This window comes from Dipteris shenzhenensis, chromosome 5 (genome assembly GCF_047967505.1).
Source record: "Dipteris shenzhenensis isolate YYH24624 ecotype China chromosome 5, Dip_SZ_1.0, whole genome shotgun sequence".
NCBI classification, from domain to species: domain Eukaryota; kingdom Viridiplantae; phylum Streptophyta; class Polypodiopsida; order Gleicheniales; family Dipteridaceae; genus Dipteris; species Dipteris shenzhenensis.
Window position 1 is genome coordinate 44,554,981 of NC_141600.1, and position 16,571 is coordinate 44,571,551.

The following is a 16,571-nucleotide window of genomic DNA, read 5'->3' on the forward strand; positions in this document are numbered from 1 at the left end:
TCTTCTAGGAGTAAATTCTATGAGGAGCAAGCAAAAATAAAGCCCCAGAATCCTTCAATGAAGTCTCACAATAAATGAATGAGTTGCAAATAGTGATAGAAGATCTACTAGTGCAACTAGCAACGGCATCAGAGCCAATAAGGTCACCCTCTCTTGAAGAAAAATGATGAGAAAGAAGGAATTGAGAGATAAAGCAACAATACCGATCATCTAGCATGACCAAAACACAACCTTAGCTAGGTATCCCTAGCTAAACCACACAAAGTATCCTCTAGAGCCCCCATCATATCTGGAGTAGTTTCATGGAGTATGTCTCCATAGTCTCTAAGACCTAGATAAATTAATGCTAGAAATATAACTTTTGTAATGTTCACCTTGATGAGGCTATAATTAACCTCAATTGCATGTTTGATCATAGAAACTAATAAGATGTATACGATTTGCAATCTCTACAACATAAGGAAAAAATAAAGGGTATTAAGGGAAGCATCAAGGCTAAGAAACTAATGTATGCATTTGCATTCATCGATTGTTCGGTCTTTCATAAAAATTTTGAGGGTTGTGGGTAGGGTGAATCCATCCTACAATGAGCAATTGCTTCTAGTAGGTCATCTAGAAATAGGCACACTTTCTTTGCAAAAGTGTGGGAAACCTAAATGCATGGTAAAATGAATCATAGCATTGAGTGCAATTTGTAGCCAACATATCGCATATGGAATTTTATAATGAAGATACAATATTTTGGCAAAGGTTGATGGAAAATTATTATATGCACATTGATATAGCTAATTGAAGATGTTAAGAGAATTGAAGAGTAGGATATAAAGTATGGACAAGCAATGTCCATCCTCACTGCAAATATTAGATTTCCTCAGTAATCATATAATGAGTTTGAAGACTTCCTGAGGGCGAGTTCACACTTGAGCATGAAGTGAGATGACTGGAAAGTTGTCCAAGGGAAAGGCCGCTAATAAACCCCCCACCCAAGCGAGGGTCACCCTATGGCACAACCAATTACAAGAGACATGCGCTCTGAAACCAACTAACTACAACTGTTTCCATAGGTTTGTCTCTGCCCCATCTGAACGATGCACAGGTTCATAAATGATTTAAAGTGAGGGACCGGGCGGTCTAAGTCCACCAGAGGATCTTTACACACTGAGGCCTCGCCCGCCATACACACTCATGAGAGCCTATGGGAATAAATGAAACCAATGGTGGGCAATGAGGGCTTTACACACCGCTCATCACACACTTCTACTTGCGTCCTACGTCTGCCTTGTGAAGCCCAAAGTTTGCCCATCCACAAATGGGTAGCCATTATTCCAACCAATGGCTTGCTTTCCTGATAAAAGAATCCAATAAATGTGCTATCAAAATTTTTAATGCATGTTAGGGCGAGCATTGTATCTATAAAGGCTCTGCCCATGACAACTCATTTGTCCCATTTTTTGAGTGCCTCAACAATGAGCACTCTTTATGCAGCTTCTAGTCATCCTGACATTCCCATGTGAGGTATATGTTTCTCCCCAAGTAGATATTAAAGGAATAGGTAGAGGCCATGGGAAGAAGCTGCTCACCACTTTGACCTAACATTAGAGTTGTTTGTTTGAGGATAGTAGATAATGATACATTTTACCTCCATGTAACTTGTATGGTTTGAACTCTTTACACACTGAGGCTTCGCCGGCCATACACACTCCTCACAGCCAATGGGACAAAAGAACACCAATGGCGAGTGCCAAAGGCTTCACACATTGCACTTGGCTTGGTTGCCATGTCATGCCCAAAATCTCCTCATGGATGGGCACCCAACTTTGCTTGCCATTCTTCTAGCCAATGGCTTGCTTTCTTGCTAAATGAGTTCAATAAATGGAATGTTCAAATTTTTGGTCTGCCATGGGTAGGCCTTAGTTGTGGAAAAATAAAATCATTGTTATTATTTATGCTCTCTTATGTGTTAATTTGTGGTTAGAGTATTGTTGATTTGAGGTCCCTCCGTTGTATGACTTTTGGACCATTCTCATTTACTTTCAGCACACTTTCATCTCCTTCTTCCTTTTCACCTTGGGGCCTCCAATTTTATGCTCTCTCTCGATATTTCACCCACGCACCCCTACGGAGGCCTAATGAATGATAGATGTACACTCTTCCCATGACGATGGGCACCCTTTAGGACTCAAATTTTGTTTGAAGTATTTTTTTCGTAAACATGGAAATGTAGGATGCATGAAGTACGTAGCATACTGGATGATTGCGTGACGATATGTTGGTGAACAATTGCTCTTGCTCTGTCTCCACGAGCAAAGCTATGGGGACCTGCACCTCAAGAGTTACCAATGTACGCTCTCCCCATGGACTTACACAGCTCACCTTCTCTCCCCTTCGAGTATCCTCTCTCATGCAGCAGCCCTCGAAGAGACCCCAGTCGGAATCCCGATTTGATTTCCTCCAAGGGAACCCTTATCAAGGTGGTTCTGGTTCTGGATCGGAAGCCTCTAAGGGATCGCTTATCAAGGTGGGTTTTCGCTCTCTCCCGTAGTGGGGTTGATTGAGAAACGAAGTTGTTGTGTGTATGACCTTGAAAACTCTTTGCTTCTACAGTGCTGCGCTCTCATTTGTCCATTATTTAGTGGCATGCTACATTAAAGGTCTTGGCAAATTTTGCTTTTTGAATCACATGCTGTCACGGTGGCATTATGATTTGTTGTTGTATATATTTTTGCTTTCTCAATGGCCGAGGTTCGTCTTCGTCGTCATTGCAGATTGTACGGAGACAAGGACAGTGTTTGTAATGCCGTAGTTTTATTTTTTTTAGAGCCTAAACTTTAGGATTTGACATACAGTTGTTCTCGTTGTTTGGAATCTTAAATGGCCAAATGATGCTGGTTTTGGGTTCAGGCCAACTACATGGGTAAGTTAGAAAACGGACAGGTGTTTGACAGCAGTTACAACCGAGGCAAACCAATTACATTTCGTATAAGTGTTGGCGAGGTACGCTTTTGTTGAGACTTTCAGTCCAGTGCTTTTAACATTCGTTTAAAGTACAAGGTGTGAGAGATCAGAGTGACTTTTTGCCGCGTTTGAATGTATAGGTCATCAAGGGATGGGATCAAGGAATTTTGGGTGGAGAAGGTGTTCCACAAATGCTAGCAGGTTAGGTTTGATCTGGCTTAAGCTGTAACATAGTGGACACTCTGCATTTCCTCTTTTTCCAGAATATAGTCAGAATAGAAAGAGAGGCTTCCAAGAGTTATTATGCGGAGTATATTTGCCTCAGCAGCGATTTGTTCATATGACCTAAGTTTGTGACTCGAATGACATTGGATGGGCTTGGATTGGGATACCTTCTGCAACCCCAACCTGAACTGGGTGTGGAAATTATTGATTTTCAAAATCACTTGAAAAAGACTCTGAAATGGTCACATGCTTCGCACTTTTTGGAGCCCTTAAGATGAGCTTAAAAATGCCTCAAAGTTGTAAAACTTAAGTTACAATGTTACGTAAGATGTGCCAGAGAATAAGGGCCAACCCCTCCGTTGTAAGCCCCCAAATGAGGAGAGCATGGCGGTGGACACCTGTAGAGAAATAGGGGAAGGGAGAGCGATGAAGAGGCTGCCACGTGAGCAGCACACAGGCTGCCACATGAACAGCAGATGATTATCCTTCTTAGGTTTATTTATGAGCCACCTTACTGGGCAGATTAGTCCATTGTTAGACTGTTGTGGTGCTGCCAATATATGGGGCTGCAGACAAGCCATGTGGAGGGTATAGGGGCTGTGCAGAAGGGTCCATTGTGTGGACTCCAGAACTGGGAGGTGTTTATATTAAGTCTTGGAGATTTTAGAATACTCTCATGGTAAATTAATCTCATGCATGGTACTTAACTATATAAATATAAATAAATAAATAAATTATATATATATATATATACTTTCATAGTTTTTTGTATATTTAAATTATTAATAAGTTAAGAAAATTTAGTTCTTAAAAATTGGATTTCTTTAAAATAAATATTTATTCTAGGATTTTTGCAATATAGAGTAAGGTACAAATTATGTTTCCTAGTTTTTGCATTATTAGTTAAAAATAATAGTGTGAATAACTATAATGAAGGCAGCCTGTAGGGGTTTAATAGGCCCTTGGAGGGTGGTCTGGTGTGCAAGTCCTCAGACTGGGTCAGCCAGCCAGCAGACTGGTTGGAAGATCCCAGGGTTGGGCTGACAGAGGAAGGGCCAGTCTGCCTTTTTCAAGGGGCTTACTGCCTTAAAGAAGTTCCGCATTGGGGGGGCACAGAGGTATTCAGAAGAGTCCATTGCAGGCTGCTGGGAAGGCCCTCAGAAGTGCAGAGATAGCCTAATCCAGCTTTGGTTCCAGCCCTCACATGTGCGTGTGGGCACTAGAGAAGGTGGAGACAGAGGCAGCAGAAGCAACAGCAGCAACAGACGTTAGCATAGGTGTAGGGCTCATCCAGTCAGCAGAACAAACAGTGAATGAGTGTTGGGCTCCTCTTACTGACGACCTCATTGAGAGGCACGCTTCTGAATGAGTTAGCAGCAATTAGGGGCAACAATTTGTGGCCTCAGTTCCAGTGCTACTGGGCAGTCCATGTAGTGTGGTTTACATTTTCAATCCTTCACTTATCGGCTGCCATATCTTGCTGTTTATTTCAGGTTTGAGTGTGGTTTACATTATCTGTATGTGTGCACATCCCGAGTAGGATCTATAGCTCTCAGGGTGATCTTGTGGCTGTGTGTCTAACATGGTACCAGAAGCTAGGACTTGAGCTAGAAGTATATGTTGTAGATATTACTCTAATATGTTATCAGAGCCAGTTCATGATTCAGAGGTGTAAGAGCCAAGGAAGCCAATTGAGCTCAGGAATGGATCAGAAGGTCAAATCGGAGGTGTGTTTTAGGAAAAGGAAAGTGTATTATCTGTCAGTTTACTTCCCCATTTCTTTTAGGATCCGATGGCTTGAAAGATGCCGTTAGCCAACTCATAAGCTGACCTAGATGATGTGGAAGAATGGAGAAGGATGCTGAGGCATTATCTGTGATCATTACCATGACGTCAGATGCAAGGATTCGCACATTGAATTGGCGAATACTTCAGAAGCGGCTTGGACCATACTGAAAGATTTGTACAAGACAAACAACACTGGCCCCTGGACTTGAGAATCATTTGTTTACAATGAAGATGAAGGAAGGAGATCTGGTCAGGGAGCATTTGATAAAAGTCAAGGTCAGCTATTAGCTGCAGGTCAGAAGATTGATACAAAACAACTAGAGTTGTTAGTGCTGAATGTGCTTCCCAAGAGCTTCAGGGATTTAAATGGTCACGACACTAATAGTGTAGAGCAATCCAAGCCACTCAGTTTTGAGGAGCTGGGCCTGCAAGAGGAAGACAGGGAGAAGAAGTATGGGGACATTGCACAGGACAAGGCCTTTCTTCCATTAAGCCAAGGAAAGGCGAACAAGGGCAACCTAGACAAGGTAAGCCCAAGATTGATAGTGAAAATTCAAAAGAGGCGAGGGACTCTTTAGGGAGTGGGAGCAAGACAAAACAAAAAAAAAAGCTTCTACCGTGACAAGCCTAGATACATAGCAAATGATTGCAGATTGAAGAAGGCTGATCAATAGAAGGAGGAGGACTAGGGAAGGAAGAACCAACAGAGAATTTTGTGAAAGAGGAGTTGTTTTTGGAGGCTGCCCCAAACACCCTAGAGACAATATTTGCAGCAGGGGGTTGATTATCAGAATGTCAGGCATTGAGTGCTGGTGCACCGACTTAGATTCCCGTGTGAAGGACGACGTCTGTCGCGTAGAGACAGAGACATAGACCAAAGACGTGGTCGTCGATACTGAGGGGGAAGATACATGTGTATACAGCAGAATGACCAAGACTGTGCATAGCGCTATAATCACAAGAGGATGGCCCATCACTCCTGGTGTGTCGTGCTTGCTGCAATAGCAGGCAGCAACATGAGGATATTCATCTAGGCTACGTATTCTCAATATTCTTTTATGAGTTCAGCAAGATGGACGGGGTTTTGGTTGTGTAGGGGCACTGATATGCCTTGAGAGGAGTGAGAAGCTACAAGGTCACACAATGGCCTTTGAGATAATTTCAGAGCAGAGGCTTGCGACGCCTTCTGCATGGTGACAGAGAGTTGGCAAACATTGTCAAAGCCTTTGTGTCGGAGACCGCCGGAGAGTACAAAGAGATATGGATGTGGCATTAAAAGACTCAGGATCCGAATTTAAGGATTGTTCACAGAGATTATGATCTGGAGATAGTCAGAGTCCTGGAATGGAGATTTCCACAAAGAGATTTGTCAGATGGTCGCTACCACTTGGAGGCCGCCATCATGGACGAGTTACCGAATATGAAACTTTGGTGGAGTGTGGATGATGCAGAGCGGTTTCCAGATGGCATGGATCGGAGAGCGTGGGGGAGTGACACTTGTGGAGAAATAAAGGGAAGGGAGTGGGATAAAGAGGCTGCCATGTGGGCAGCTCATAGGCTGCCACATGTACATCAGGTGATTACCCTTCCCAGGTTTATTTATGACCCACTCTACAGGACAGATCAGTCCATTGTGGGACTGTTGTAGTGCTGCCCACATATGGGGGCTGCAGACAGCCATGTGGAGGGGCATAGGGGCTGCACAGAAGGGCTCATTGTGTGGGCTCCAGAACTGTGCAAAGATGCAGCAAAGAAGGCAGCTAGGAGGGGGCTTTACTGACCTGGTTGGCCAGTCGACAGACTGGGCCGGCTAGCGAGCAGACTGGTCGGCAGATCAAAGGGTTGGGTTGGTTGAGGAAGGGCCATTTGGCCTGTTTCAAGGGGCTTGCTGCCCTATAAAAGCCCTCCAGTGGGGGGCATACAGATATTCAGAAAGCCCATTGCAGGCTGCAGGCAAGGCCCTCAGAATTGCACCCAAGGCAGTCGAGAGAGCCAGCAGAATTGCAGCAGCAAGGGGCAGTGAATTCAACTCTGTTCCAGCCCTCAAATGTGCATCTGGGGACTAGAGAAGGTGGAGACGCAGCAGAAGCACCACCACCAGCAGCAGACCTTAGCATAGGCTCATCCAGTAAGCAGAACACACAGTTGCAGAAAGGGAGCTGACAGTGACAGAGTTTTGGGCTGAAGACCTCATTGAGAGGCCTGCAGCAGGAGGCGTGAGCAGTTTAGGGCAACAGTTTGTGGCCTCAGTTTCAGCACTCATGGGCAACAACCTGCTAAACCTCACATAGACTTTCCGATTGAATTAGGAAGCCAAGAGAACAGTCCACATAGTGTGGTGTGTGAGTGCACTGTTTGTAATACATTTGGGTCCTCTCTTTGGACATTCTTATTCATTTATTGGTTGCCATATCTTGCTGTCAATTCCAGGTCTGAGTGTGGTTTACATTTATATGTATGTGTGCACATCCTGAGCAGGATCTAGAGCTCTCAGGTGTGATCTCGTGGACAGTTCATTTTCGGCTTCACATGGTACCAGAAGCCAGGACTTGAGCTAGAAGGTTCAAGTCTCTGTGCAAGAATTGCAAGAGCGGGAATTGTATTCCTTAGTTTGATACCTTGTCAGGCACATGGTTTCAATAGCAAAGAATTTTGATACAGCACAAAACTTGAATTCTGGATCTGACTTCACAGTTGGAGAGGGCCTCTTTCAGGAAGTGCCTCTTTCGCAGGAAGTGGTGAGGGACAGTGCCCGTTTAGTTTAGTTCTGGTGGCTGCTCCCTTTGTCTCTAATCCACCTTAATATCACCTCAATTTTGTATAGTGCATTCATACTTCTCAATGGTACAAGGGCATAAGTCATATTGGAATGCCAATAAAATTGACTTCAGTCAGGGATTCTCTTAATTTTGGTTTTTACTTAAAAAAGATTCCTGAATCCTTTCTGTGGAAGACATCTTTCTGCATTCTTCAAATGTTCTGGCATTTTGAATGGATATATGGACATTTTATTGTTTGCTTCGTGTCTGCTTGGAATTTTTCTTACCTTCGTTTATGTGGTTGCTTTCTCGAACTTGGAATCAAAGATATAACCTGAGACCTAATTTATGGCTCTAAGTCTAACTGCAAAATATATGTTTGTTCAAACAGGTGGAAAGCGCACACTCAGGATTCCACCTGCATTTGGCTATGCTGAAAGTGATGCAGTCAGCAGTGGAGGTGTGGTTCCTGGATAGGACTGTTTTGCTAAGTTGTTCTTCCATTCACCTTAAATTATTTGTGAAATGTGTAGTTGGATTTCCGAACTCCTAGAAGGTATGAATTTGGTGTCAAAATCCATGAGAATTTTGCCCAACTATTGCAGAGCATATTCTAGATGCCGTAAGAGCAGATCCACAAGAAGGTGATCCATGTGCTTAGGTCCACAAACATCACTATGAACCAGATAAAGCTTACGTGAAGCACCAACTCTCCCATCCTTGGGAACAGAGCATGGTGCATCTTACCAAGTAAGCATGGTTCACAAACATGTTTGGTAGGCATATGCATTTTGGGAAGATATCTTCCTTATATAACTTCACCAGGGCTCCAAAATTGAGGTGTCCAAACCTCTCATGCCACAAATGAGAATCTGCCATGGTAGAATCAATAGCAAAGGCATGTACATCGGCAAGTGCAGCATCATCATCTGAACATCTGTCATAAGCATCAAGTCTGCAAAGACCACTAGACAATGTGCCAGTCAAAACCAGGGTAGAGGCATGTGTAACATCATACACTGCACGCCTCACAGCAGGCAGCGAGGGCAAGAAGGGTCAGCTCCGAACTTGGACCTCCAATGGTTCATTGCTATCCCACCATGAATAAAAAGCCAAAAGAAGAGAGTGATTTTTCTATTCCGGTGGGATTTCCAGAGCCTCTGCCAAAAAATTCTATGCAAGTCAGCAGAAATCTGAAAGTTCTCCCAATGAGGAGCTCTGGTAGACTTCCAACCCCTAGAGCTGAGCTGGAATTTCCTAGCATTACTGACCATGTAACGAAAGAAGGGGATGCCCTTCTCTCAGTGCCCTTCATCTATCCATTCCCATTCCCCAGGGTCCCACCGCAAAAACTTAATTGGAACACCTCCATAGAGCCACAGCCTCCATGAGCCAAGGGCGAGGAGAAGCGGGTCAGGATCCAAGTACCACTGTGAAAGAGAGCCATGCTCCATGAAGCCCACTATCCTGACTGGCTGAAACGGTACCTCCAACAAGATATCGTCTGTGGATCTGGACAGCCTGCCCCCCGAAGAAACATCAAATACTAAGGCATCCTCATGCGGGTCAAGAAAAGCAATCACCTGTAAAGGAACTCCCAATCTGGAAAATGCCCCCATCCAGGTGGAGCAAGTAATAGGCATGTCATCTGTGTCCACCCAATCCAAGGGCAAGGCTGCATCAATCTGCTGGACTCTCCCTGCACTCCCTCTGAGATTATGCACATAAATTCTCAATATATCTAACCCTAAAATATTTGGGATATATCATTCCACCCATCTGTCTGTCGGTGAACTGATGTGTAAAACTCAAGTCGGCCACTCACTAGCACATTAGAGGGCATCCACAAGGATTGTGAGGCAATACATAGGGGTTATTGTGCCCCTACCCTTAAGCCACTGAGGCTCATTATGTAGCAAGGAGGGCGTGCCTATTCGGTTCTGTACTTGCAGTTCAGTCGTCCATGAGGGTTGCAGCTCTTGGGGGGTTCTACTATTTTGTTACTTTTATTGATGATTTCACCACAGGTACACTTGGATTTTCGCATTGAAATCCAAGTGTGATGTTTCTTCATGCTTCAAGCACTTTATTGCCTTGGTTGAGAATGAGAGTGGGTTGCATATTGCTCACATTAATACAAACAGGGGAGGTGAATACATGTCGAAGGAGTTTGCTGTTTTTTTGGATTCTTGTGGCATTCATCATCGATGCACGGTGCCTTATACTCCTCAACAGAATCCCGTGGCTGAGTGGAAGAATAGATCAACGATGGAAATGAACAGATGCATGTTGAAAGGCAAACATTTGCCTAATAAGTTGTGGTTGGATGCAGTCATGTGTGCAAATTACATCTTGAATAGATGTCCTACAAAGGCATCGTAGACTATTACACCTTATGAGGCTTGGACGGCCCGTAAGCCTCGCATTTCCCATGTGAGGACTTTTGGATGCTTAGCTTATGCTCATGTGCCTTCATAGAGACGCACTAAGTTGGATGATAAATCTGTTAAATGCATTTTTCTTGGGTATAGTTTAGAGAGCAGCGGCTATAAGCTATATCAGCCCCGCATGGGCAAGTGTTTTGTCAGTCGGGATGTTGTGTTTGAGGAATCTTTCACTATGCCTTTGCTGGACTGTCAAAAACAGCTCGGTGTTGATGCCCCAGACATATTTGATAGCTTGATGCCTTTGTTTTCATCCGATGCACGGGATGATGTTCCATCTGCGGTTGTCCCTCCTCCATCTATTGGTCATTTACAGCCCCATGTGCATGCAGAAATTCAGCCTGATATGCCTATCATTGATCAGGATCATTTGCATCGGGCTCTTGACCAGGAAAGAGCAGAAATTCAGGAGCCTAAAAAGGTATCCCGTTGGCTCCTTGACACATGAAAAGACAGCAAACAAGACACTCCTCTGCCAACCCATATGAGAGTAGCTGTCCGGAAAGAGCATGCTAGTTTTGTTGCTTATGCTTTGGTTGCTACAGCATGCAATGAAGAGCCATTATGTCATCAAGATGCCTTTCAGAATGATTGTTGGATGAAGGCCATGCAAGCTGAATTGGATTCTATCCATCAGAATGACACTTGGGAGTTGTGTGATTTGCCTTATGGCAAGAATGCCATTGGAACTAAGTGGCTTTACAAGATCAAACGGAAAGCTGATGGTTCAGTGGACCGTTACAAAGCCCGTCTTGTTGCTAAGGGCTGTGCTCAGCAGCATGGCATCGACTTTGAGGAGACTTTTGCTCCCACTTCCAGGATCACTACCACATTGTTATTGCCTTTGCTGCCCACTTTCATTGGCAGATACATAAGCTTGATATTAAGACAGCTTTCCTTCATGGGCATTTGCAGGAACAGGTCTATGTTTCCCAACCTCCTGGCTTTGAGGTTGAAGGTTCTGAAAGCAAGGTATGTCGCTTGAAAAAGGTCCTCTATGGATTGAAGCAGGCACCTCGGGCTTGGTATTCGAGAATTCATTCTCATTTGCTCACACTTGGCTTTCAGAACAGCCCTACGGAGGCTACCCTTTACAGCCGCAAGTGTGGGACAGATTTGCTGATTTTAGTCCTTTATGTGTGTGAGGTGGGAGTGAGAGAGAAAGAGAGAGCACACCGACACACAAGTATACACAAGAGTGTGGGGATAATGAAGAAGTGTGTACCTCCCCTAGCACACAGTCAACCTTTTATACCAATGGATAAGGTTACAACACTAAGTACACCGTACTTAGTGTACTTAACAATAAAAGTACTAACTATACTGGGGTGGCCATAGTGCCTTTACCCCAACAACCTCCCACTTAAAGGCAATATGCCCTCAAGTAAAAATAAATGTGAGAAATACAGCATATACACAATGGAGTACGAGGCCAAAATGAGGCTCAACCTATACCCATCAATTGTCGGCAATGTGCAAACCGCTCTGCAGGCAAGCCTTTTGTCAACAGATCTGCTGGATTGTCATCCGTGTGAATCTTGACAAGCTGAATCAGCTTATCATCTATTACCTCCCTGGTGAAGTGATACTTCACATCAATGTGCTTTGTCTTTGCATGAAAAACAGGATTGTGTGCCAACTGAATAGCACTCTGACTGTCACAATGCAACAATGGAATATCACCTGTAATGCCCAAATCTCCCACTAGCCGAGATAGCCATAAGGCCTCCTTGCATGCCTCTGTGGCTGCAATATATTCAGCTTCCGTGGTAGACAAGGCTATGCGCTGCTGCATCCTTGACATCCATGACACTGCACCTCCAGTGAATGTATAAACGTAACCGGTAGTAGACTTCCGGTTATCTGGATGACCAGCAAAATCTGAATCCACATAACCATGCACCTTTGCATCCCGCTTGCCAAAGCATATGCACAACTCCTGTGTGCCCTTCAGGTATCTCATGATACCTTTCACTGCATTCCAATGCTTCTTGCCTGGATTTGCCATATATCTGCTAACCACTCCCACTGCAAACGCAATATCAGGTCTGGTAGCAACCATGGCATACATGACACTGCCACAAGCTGAAGCATACGGAATCTTGGCCATTTCAGCCCTACCAGCATCTGACTGTGGGCTATCCATTGCACTGAGTTTCACATATGGAGGCAATGGAGAACTAAGGGTCTTATGAAACCTATGCAATACTTTGCCAATATATTCGGTCTGAGACAAATACAACAAACGCTGTCCCCTGTCTCTCCGTATCCGCATTCCCAGTATGTGATTTGCATCACCAAGGTCCTTCATATCAAAGGCCTCATGCAATCTTTTCTTAAGGTCATCAAGCTCCTTACGAGCTTTACCAGCAATAAGCATGTCATCCACATATAAAATGAGAATGATTAATCTGCCATTTGCAGCCCTTTTGGTATATAAGCAGTGATCGACATCACTTCTCCTGAAACCTTGGGACTTCATGAAGGTATCAAATTTCTTATACCATTCCCTTGGTGCCTGTTTCAGCCCATAAAGGCTCTTCTTAAGCTTGCATACAAGTGACTCCTTGCCCTTGACTGCAAATCCCTCTGGCTGCTGCATGTAGATCTCCTCATGAAGATCACCGTGAAGAAAGGCTGTCTTCACATCCATTTGGCATAACTCCAAATTCTCACATGCAACCAAAGCAAGTACAATCCTGAGTGTGGTCATCTTAACCACTGGAGAAAAGATCTCATCAAAATCGACACCATACTCCTGCTTAAAGCCCTTGGCAACCAACCTGGCTTTATACCTTGGCTTAGCTCCAAGTGTGACTTTCAATCTATACACCCACTTGCATGGCAGTACTTTCATGCCCTTAGGCAACTGCACCAATTCCCAAGTACCATTTTTATGGGGACTGTCCATTTCAGACTTCATAGCTAGTTCCCATAGCCTTTTATTATGCATTTGCACGGCTTCCTTGTAACAGGAAGGTTCTCCACAGTCTGTAAGCATAATAAAATCTGCCCCTCGAACAAATCTGTCTGGCTGCCTCATTTGTCGAGTGGACCTTCGGACCCATTGGTCTTGCTGTCCAGCTTGCTGCTCACCTAAAACAGGTGGCTGTTCCAGTAGATCAGGCTGCAGAATTATGCCTGGGAGATCTTCCAAAGGTGGCATATCCTGTAGGACATCTTCCGCCACTGCGGGCTGTCCATTTGGACCTGCTGCAGCATCATGCATTGGCTGATTACGCTGCTGTTGTGGCTGATTTGCAGCCTGCTTGAATTGTACAGGATGTCCCGAGTCATCAATGTCAACCTCTGAAGCATCAGAAGGCTTATCTGCTGCCTTAAACATACATGACTCATCAAATAAGACATCATTGCTGCGTATCAGCTTCTTATTCACAGGATCCCATAGGTGGTAACCCATCTCACCACTGTCACCATATCCAAGAAAAATGCATTTAAGAGACTTAGGATCAAGCTTGTTGCGATCTTCTCTGCGTATATGCACGTACGCAGTGCAGCCAAAGACCCTCAAGTGCTTATAGGAAGGAGGTTTTCCTGTCCAAAGCTCCTCTGGCACTCTGCCATCTAGTCTTTTATTTGGTGACCTATTGATGAGGTGTACTGCTGTTTTTACAGCCTCAGCCCAAAATCCATGAGGTAAAGCAGCATGTGACATCATAGAGCGGGACTTTTCTTGTATGGTTCTATTCATACGCTCTGCAGTGCCATTCTGCGCTGCAAAACCTTCAGTGTTTTGCCTGTTTGGTCCTCAACCAAAGCAAGCCATTTCTAGAACACTGGAAAGACATCACTCTTCAATCGAAGAGGATACACCCACACCTTCCTTGTGGAATCATCTATAAATGTGACAAAGTACCGTGCACCTCCAAGTGAAGGACTAGGCATCTCACACACATCTATATGCACAAGCTCAAGTTGAGCATCTTTATGTCCTAATCTCCTCTTATGAGGACACTGTAATTGTCTACCATATATGCAGTGCTCACAAAAATTTAAATCAGAAAATTTCAAAAACGGTAAGTAGCCAAGGCGAGCCAATTGCTCCATTCCACTTATGCTCATATGTCCCATCCGGCTATGCCACATAGAAATATTCGGCAGCTCGGTGGATGAATATCAGTATGATTACATACTTTAGCATGAAGAGTATACATCGTGTCAACCTTAGAACCTCTGGCAACAACCAGGGCACCTTTGGTGACCTTCCAGAAACCATGACCAAAGCTGGTCACAAAACCTTCGTCATCCAACATGCCAGTAGAAATCAAATTTTTCTTGACTTCGGGTACATGCCTGACATTGTGAAGCATAAGTTGAGTACCATCAGCAAATACAAGCCTAACATCTCCAACACCGACAATACTGCATGCATGATTATCCCCTAGAAACACGACTCCATTATTGCCTGCTGCATACCTGACAAACAACTCTCTGTAAGGTGTAACATGGAATGAGGCACCTGAGTCAATGATCCAAGAGTGCATGTCTGCAAAATCTCCTGCATGGAGAGAATGAGCATCCAAAGTAGAGAGAAATAGAACCTCTCCCTCACTGTCATAACCGTGTGTAGAATGAAGCTCTTCAATCTTCACACTGCTCTTGCCCTTGCTTACTGGTACAATTGCCTTTGCATCTGACGCATCAGTGTCCTTGGCTTTGTCTCTCTTATCATTTTTCAGTTTAAAGCACTGCTTTTTGGTATGTCCCTTTTTGCCACAGTAGTAGCACTCAACAACTTTGTTGGAGCGGGACTTGCTCCTGCCTTTTCCCCTTTCCTGGGATTTGCCTCTTTGCTGACTTCTCCCCCTTGCATTCAAGGCATTGTTAGGCTTTACTGCATCTTGAGCTTTCAGCTTCTGCTCTTCTTGCAAAATCAGCCCTGTGATATCTGAAAAACTTATGAAAGTGTTTGCATTTGTTACAGCTGTGGTGAATGTATCCCAACTTTCAGGAAGAGAGATCAAGAGTGCCATACCCTTGGTTTCCTCATCCACCACATACTTCTGATTCGCAAGTTGAGTAACAATTGAATTAAACTCATTGAGATGTGCATCCATGGAAGTCCCTTCCTTCATCTTCAGATTGAAGAACTTGCGCAACCAATATATCTTTGTGGCTACACTTTGCTGCTCATATGTGTCCTGTAGCTTTTTCCACACACCCCAGGCTGTTTTTTCACCGTCCACATTCCAAACAACACTCTCATGGAGTGACAATTCAATTATGGACTTTGCTGACAGATCGGCCAGTGCCCAAGCATCATTAGATGTGCCAGTGGGCTTCACACCTTTGTGTACAATGGGAGCATGAAACTGCCTGAGGATTAGCACATTCAGGACCATCTTTTTCCACATCGGGTAGTTAGCAGCACCCCTGCAACTTCTTAATATTAAGAAGAGAGGACTTCGAGGATGAAGCCATTACAATCAGCAAGAAAATATAACCCACACTTGGGTGCCTGACTCCCTGCAAACCAAGTGCACACAGGCACTTGAACTGTACCTGCAAATGTTTCTCCCAATTAAACAGAGAATTATAACTGTTTACTGCTTGCTGCAGTATCCGAACAGCAACTGTGTTTGCATCATTAAATGCACTGTTGTACAATCAGAAGTACTCTGATATTAAAGCAGCATCTGCCCTGCAATTACAGTGAAAAACAGCAGTGTATTTTGCACTCTGTACTTTTGTACAGTGACTGTAATCAGCCCCACAGTTGACACAGAACAGTACCTGACTGTACCAGAAGGTACAGAATCAGTAAATGACTGTTTGACTGTTCAAACCTGTCAACTTCAAGCTTCAAGATACCACTAAAACTGTATAACACAGTTTAGAGTAGGATTTAGGCAAAAGCCCCTTGACTGGAAGAAAAATTCTCAGAATTTGAGTGCATTTACCGCTTCACTGACCACTGTAAGGCATTTAATTGCTTCCCCCAGCACTGATATGCATCCAATTGCAAAACCCCCAATTTGACTGGCACATTCAATGCTCAAGTCTACAATGTAGTGCTCAATGCATCTTCCACTGTCCCGTAGGTCAGCAAATGCATACGAATCCTGCAAGAATCAACTCCAAATAGGAGGATAAATGCAATGCGTGCATATACAAGCCAATACTTGGCACTGGCTACAAAAGCCCCTTGATTCTGCAATTCGATGTTGAGGATTTCCTCACACAATAGGCATGGACTGTTATCTGCTTCCCCCAATACCAGTAATGCTCACAATGAGCTCAAAGGCTGCACCTGTACCTGTAACACTGCCAGAGCAGTTGGCGAACTCCTGGCGGGAGCTCGTAGGCCCGGAGGGCTGCTGGCGGGTTGCTCGCCTGCGTGGTGAGCTGACGGCGGACTGCTGAAGGTGTCGCCTGTGAG

At 44.3% G+C, this 16,571-nt stretch overlaps 1 protein-coding gene across 1 annotated transcript in view; it reads left to right on the plus strand.

The window, feature by feature from the left end:
* The first annotated feature begins 2,049 nt into the window (after positions 1-2,049).
* The window catches only part of LOC147902075 (uncharacterized), a 36,827-nt gene continuing 22,305 nt past the window's right edge, over positions 2,050-16,571 (plus strand). Inside the window, exons 1-4 of the mRNA XM_087374613.1 lie at positions 2,050-2,518; positions 2,902-2,994; positions 3,096-3,156; positions 8,119-8,187. Of these exons, the coding sequence (XP_087230739.1) occupies positions 2,267-2,518; positions 2,902-2,994; positions 3,096-3,156; positions 8,119-8,187 (475 nt within the window). The 5' untranslated portion in view covers positions 2,050-2,266. The remainder of the gene's footprint in view (positions 2,519-2,901; positions 2,995-3,095; positions 3,157-8,118; positions 8,188-16,571) is intronic.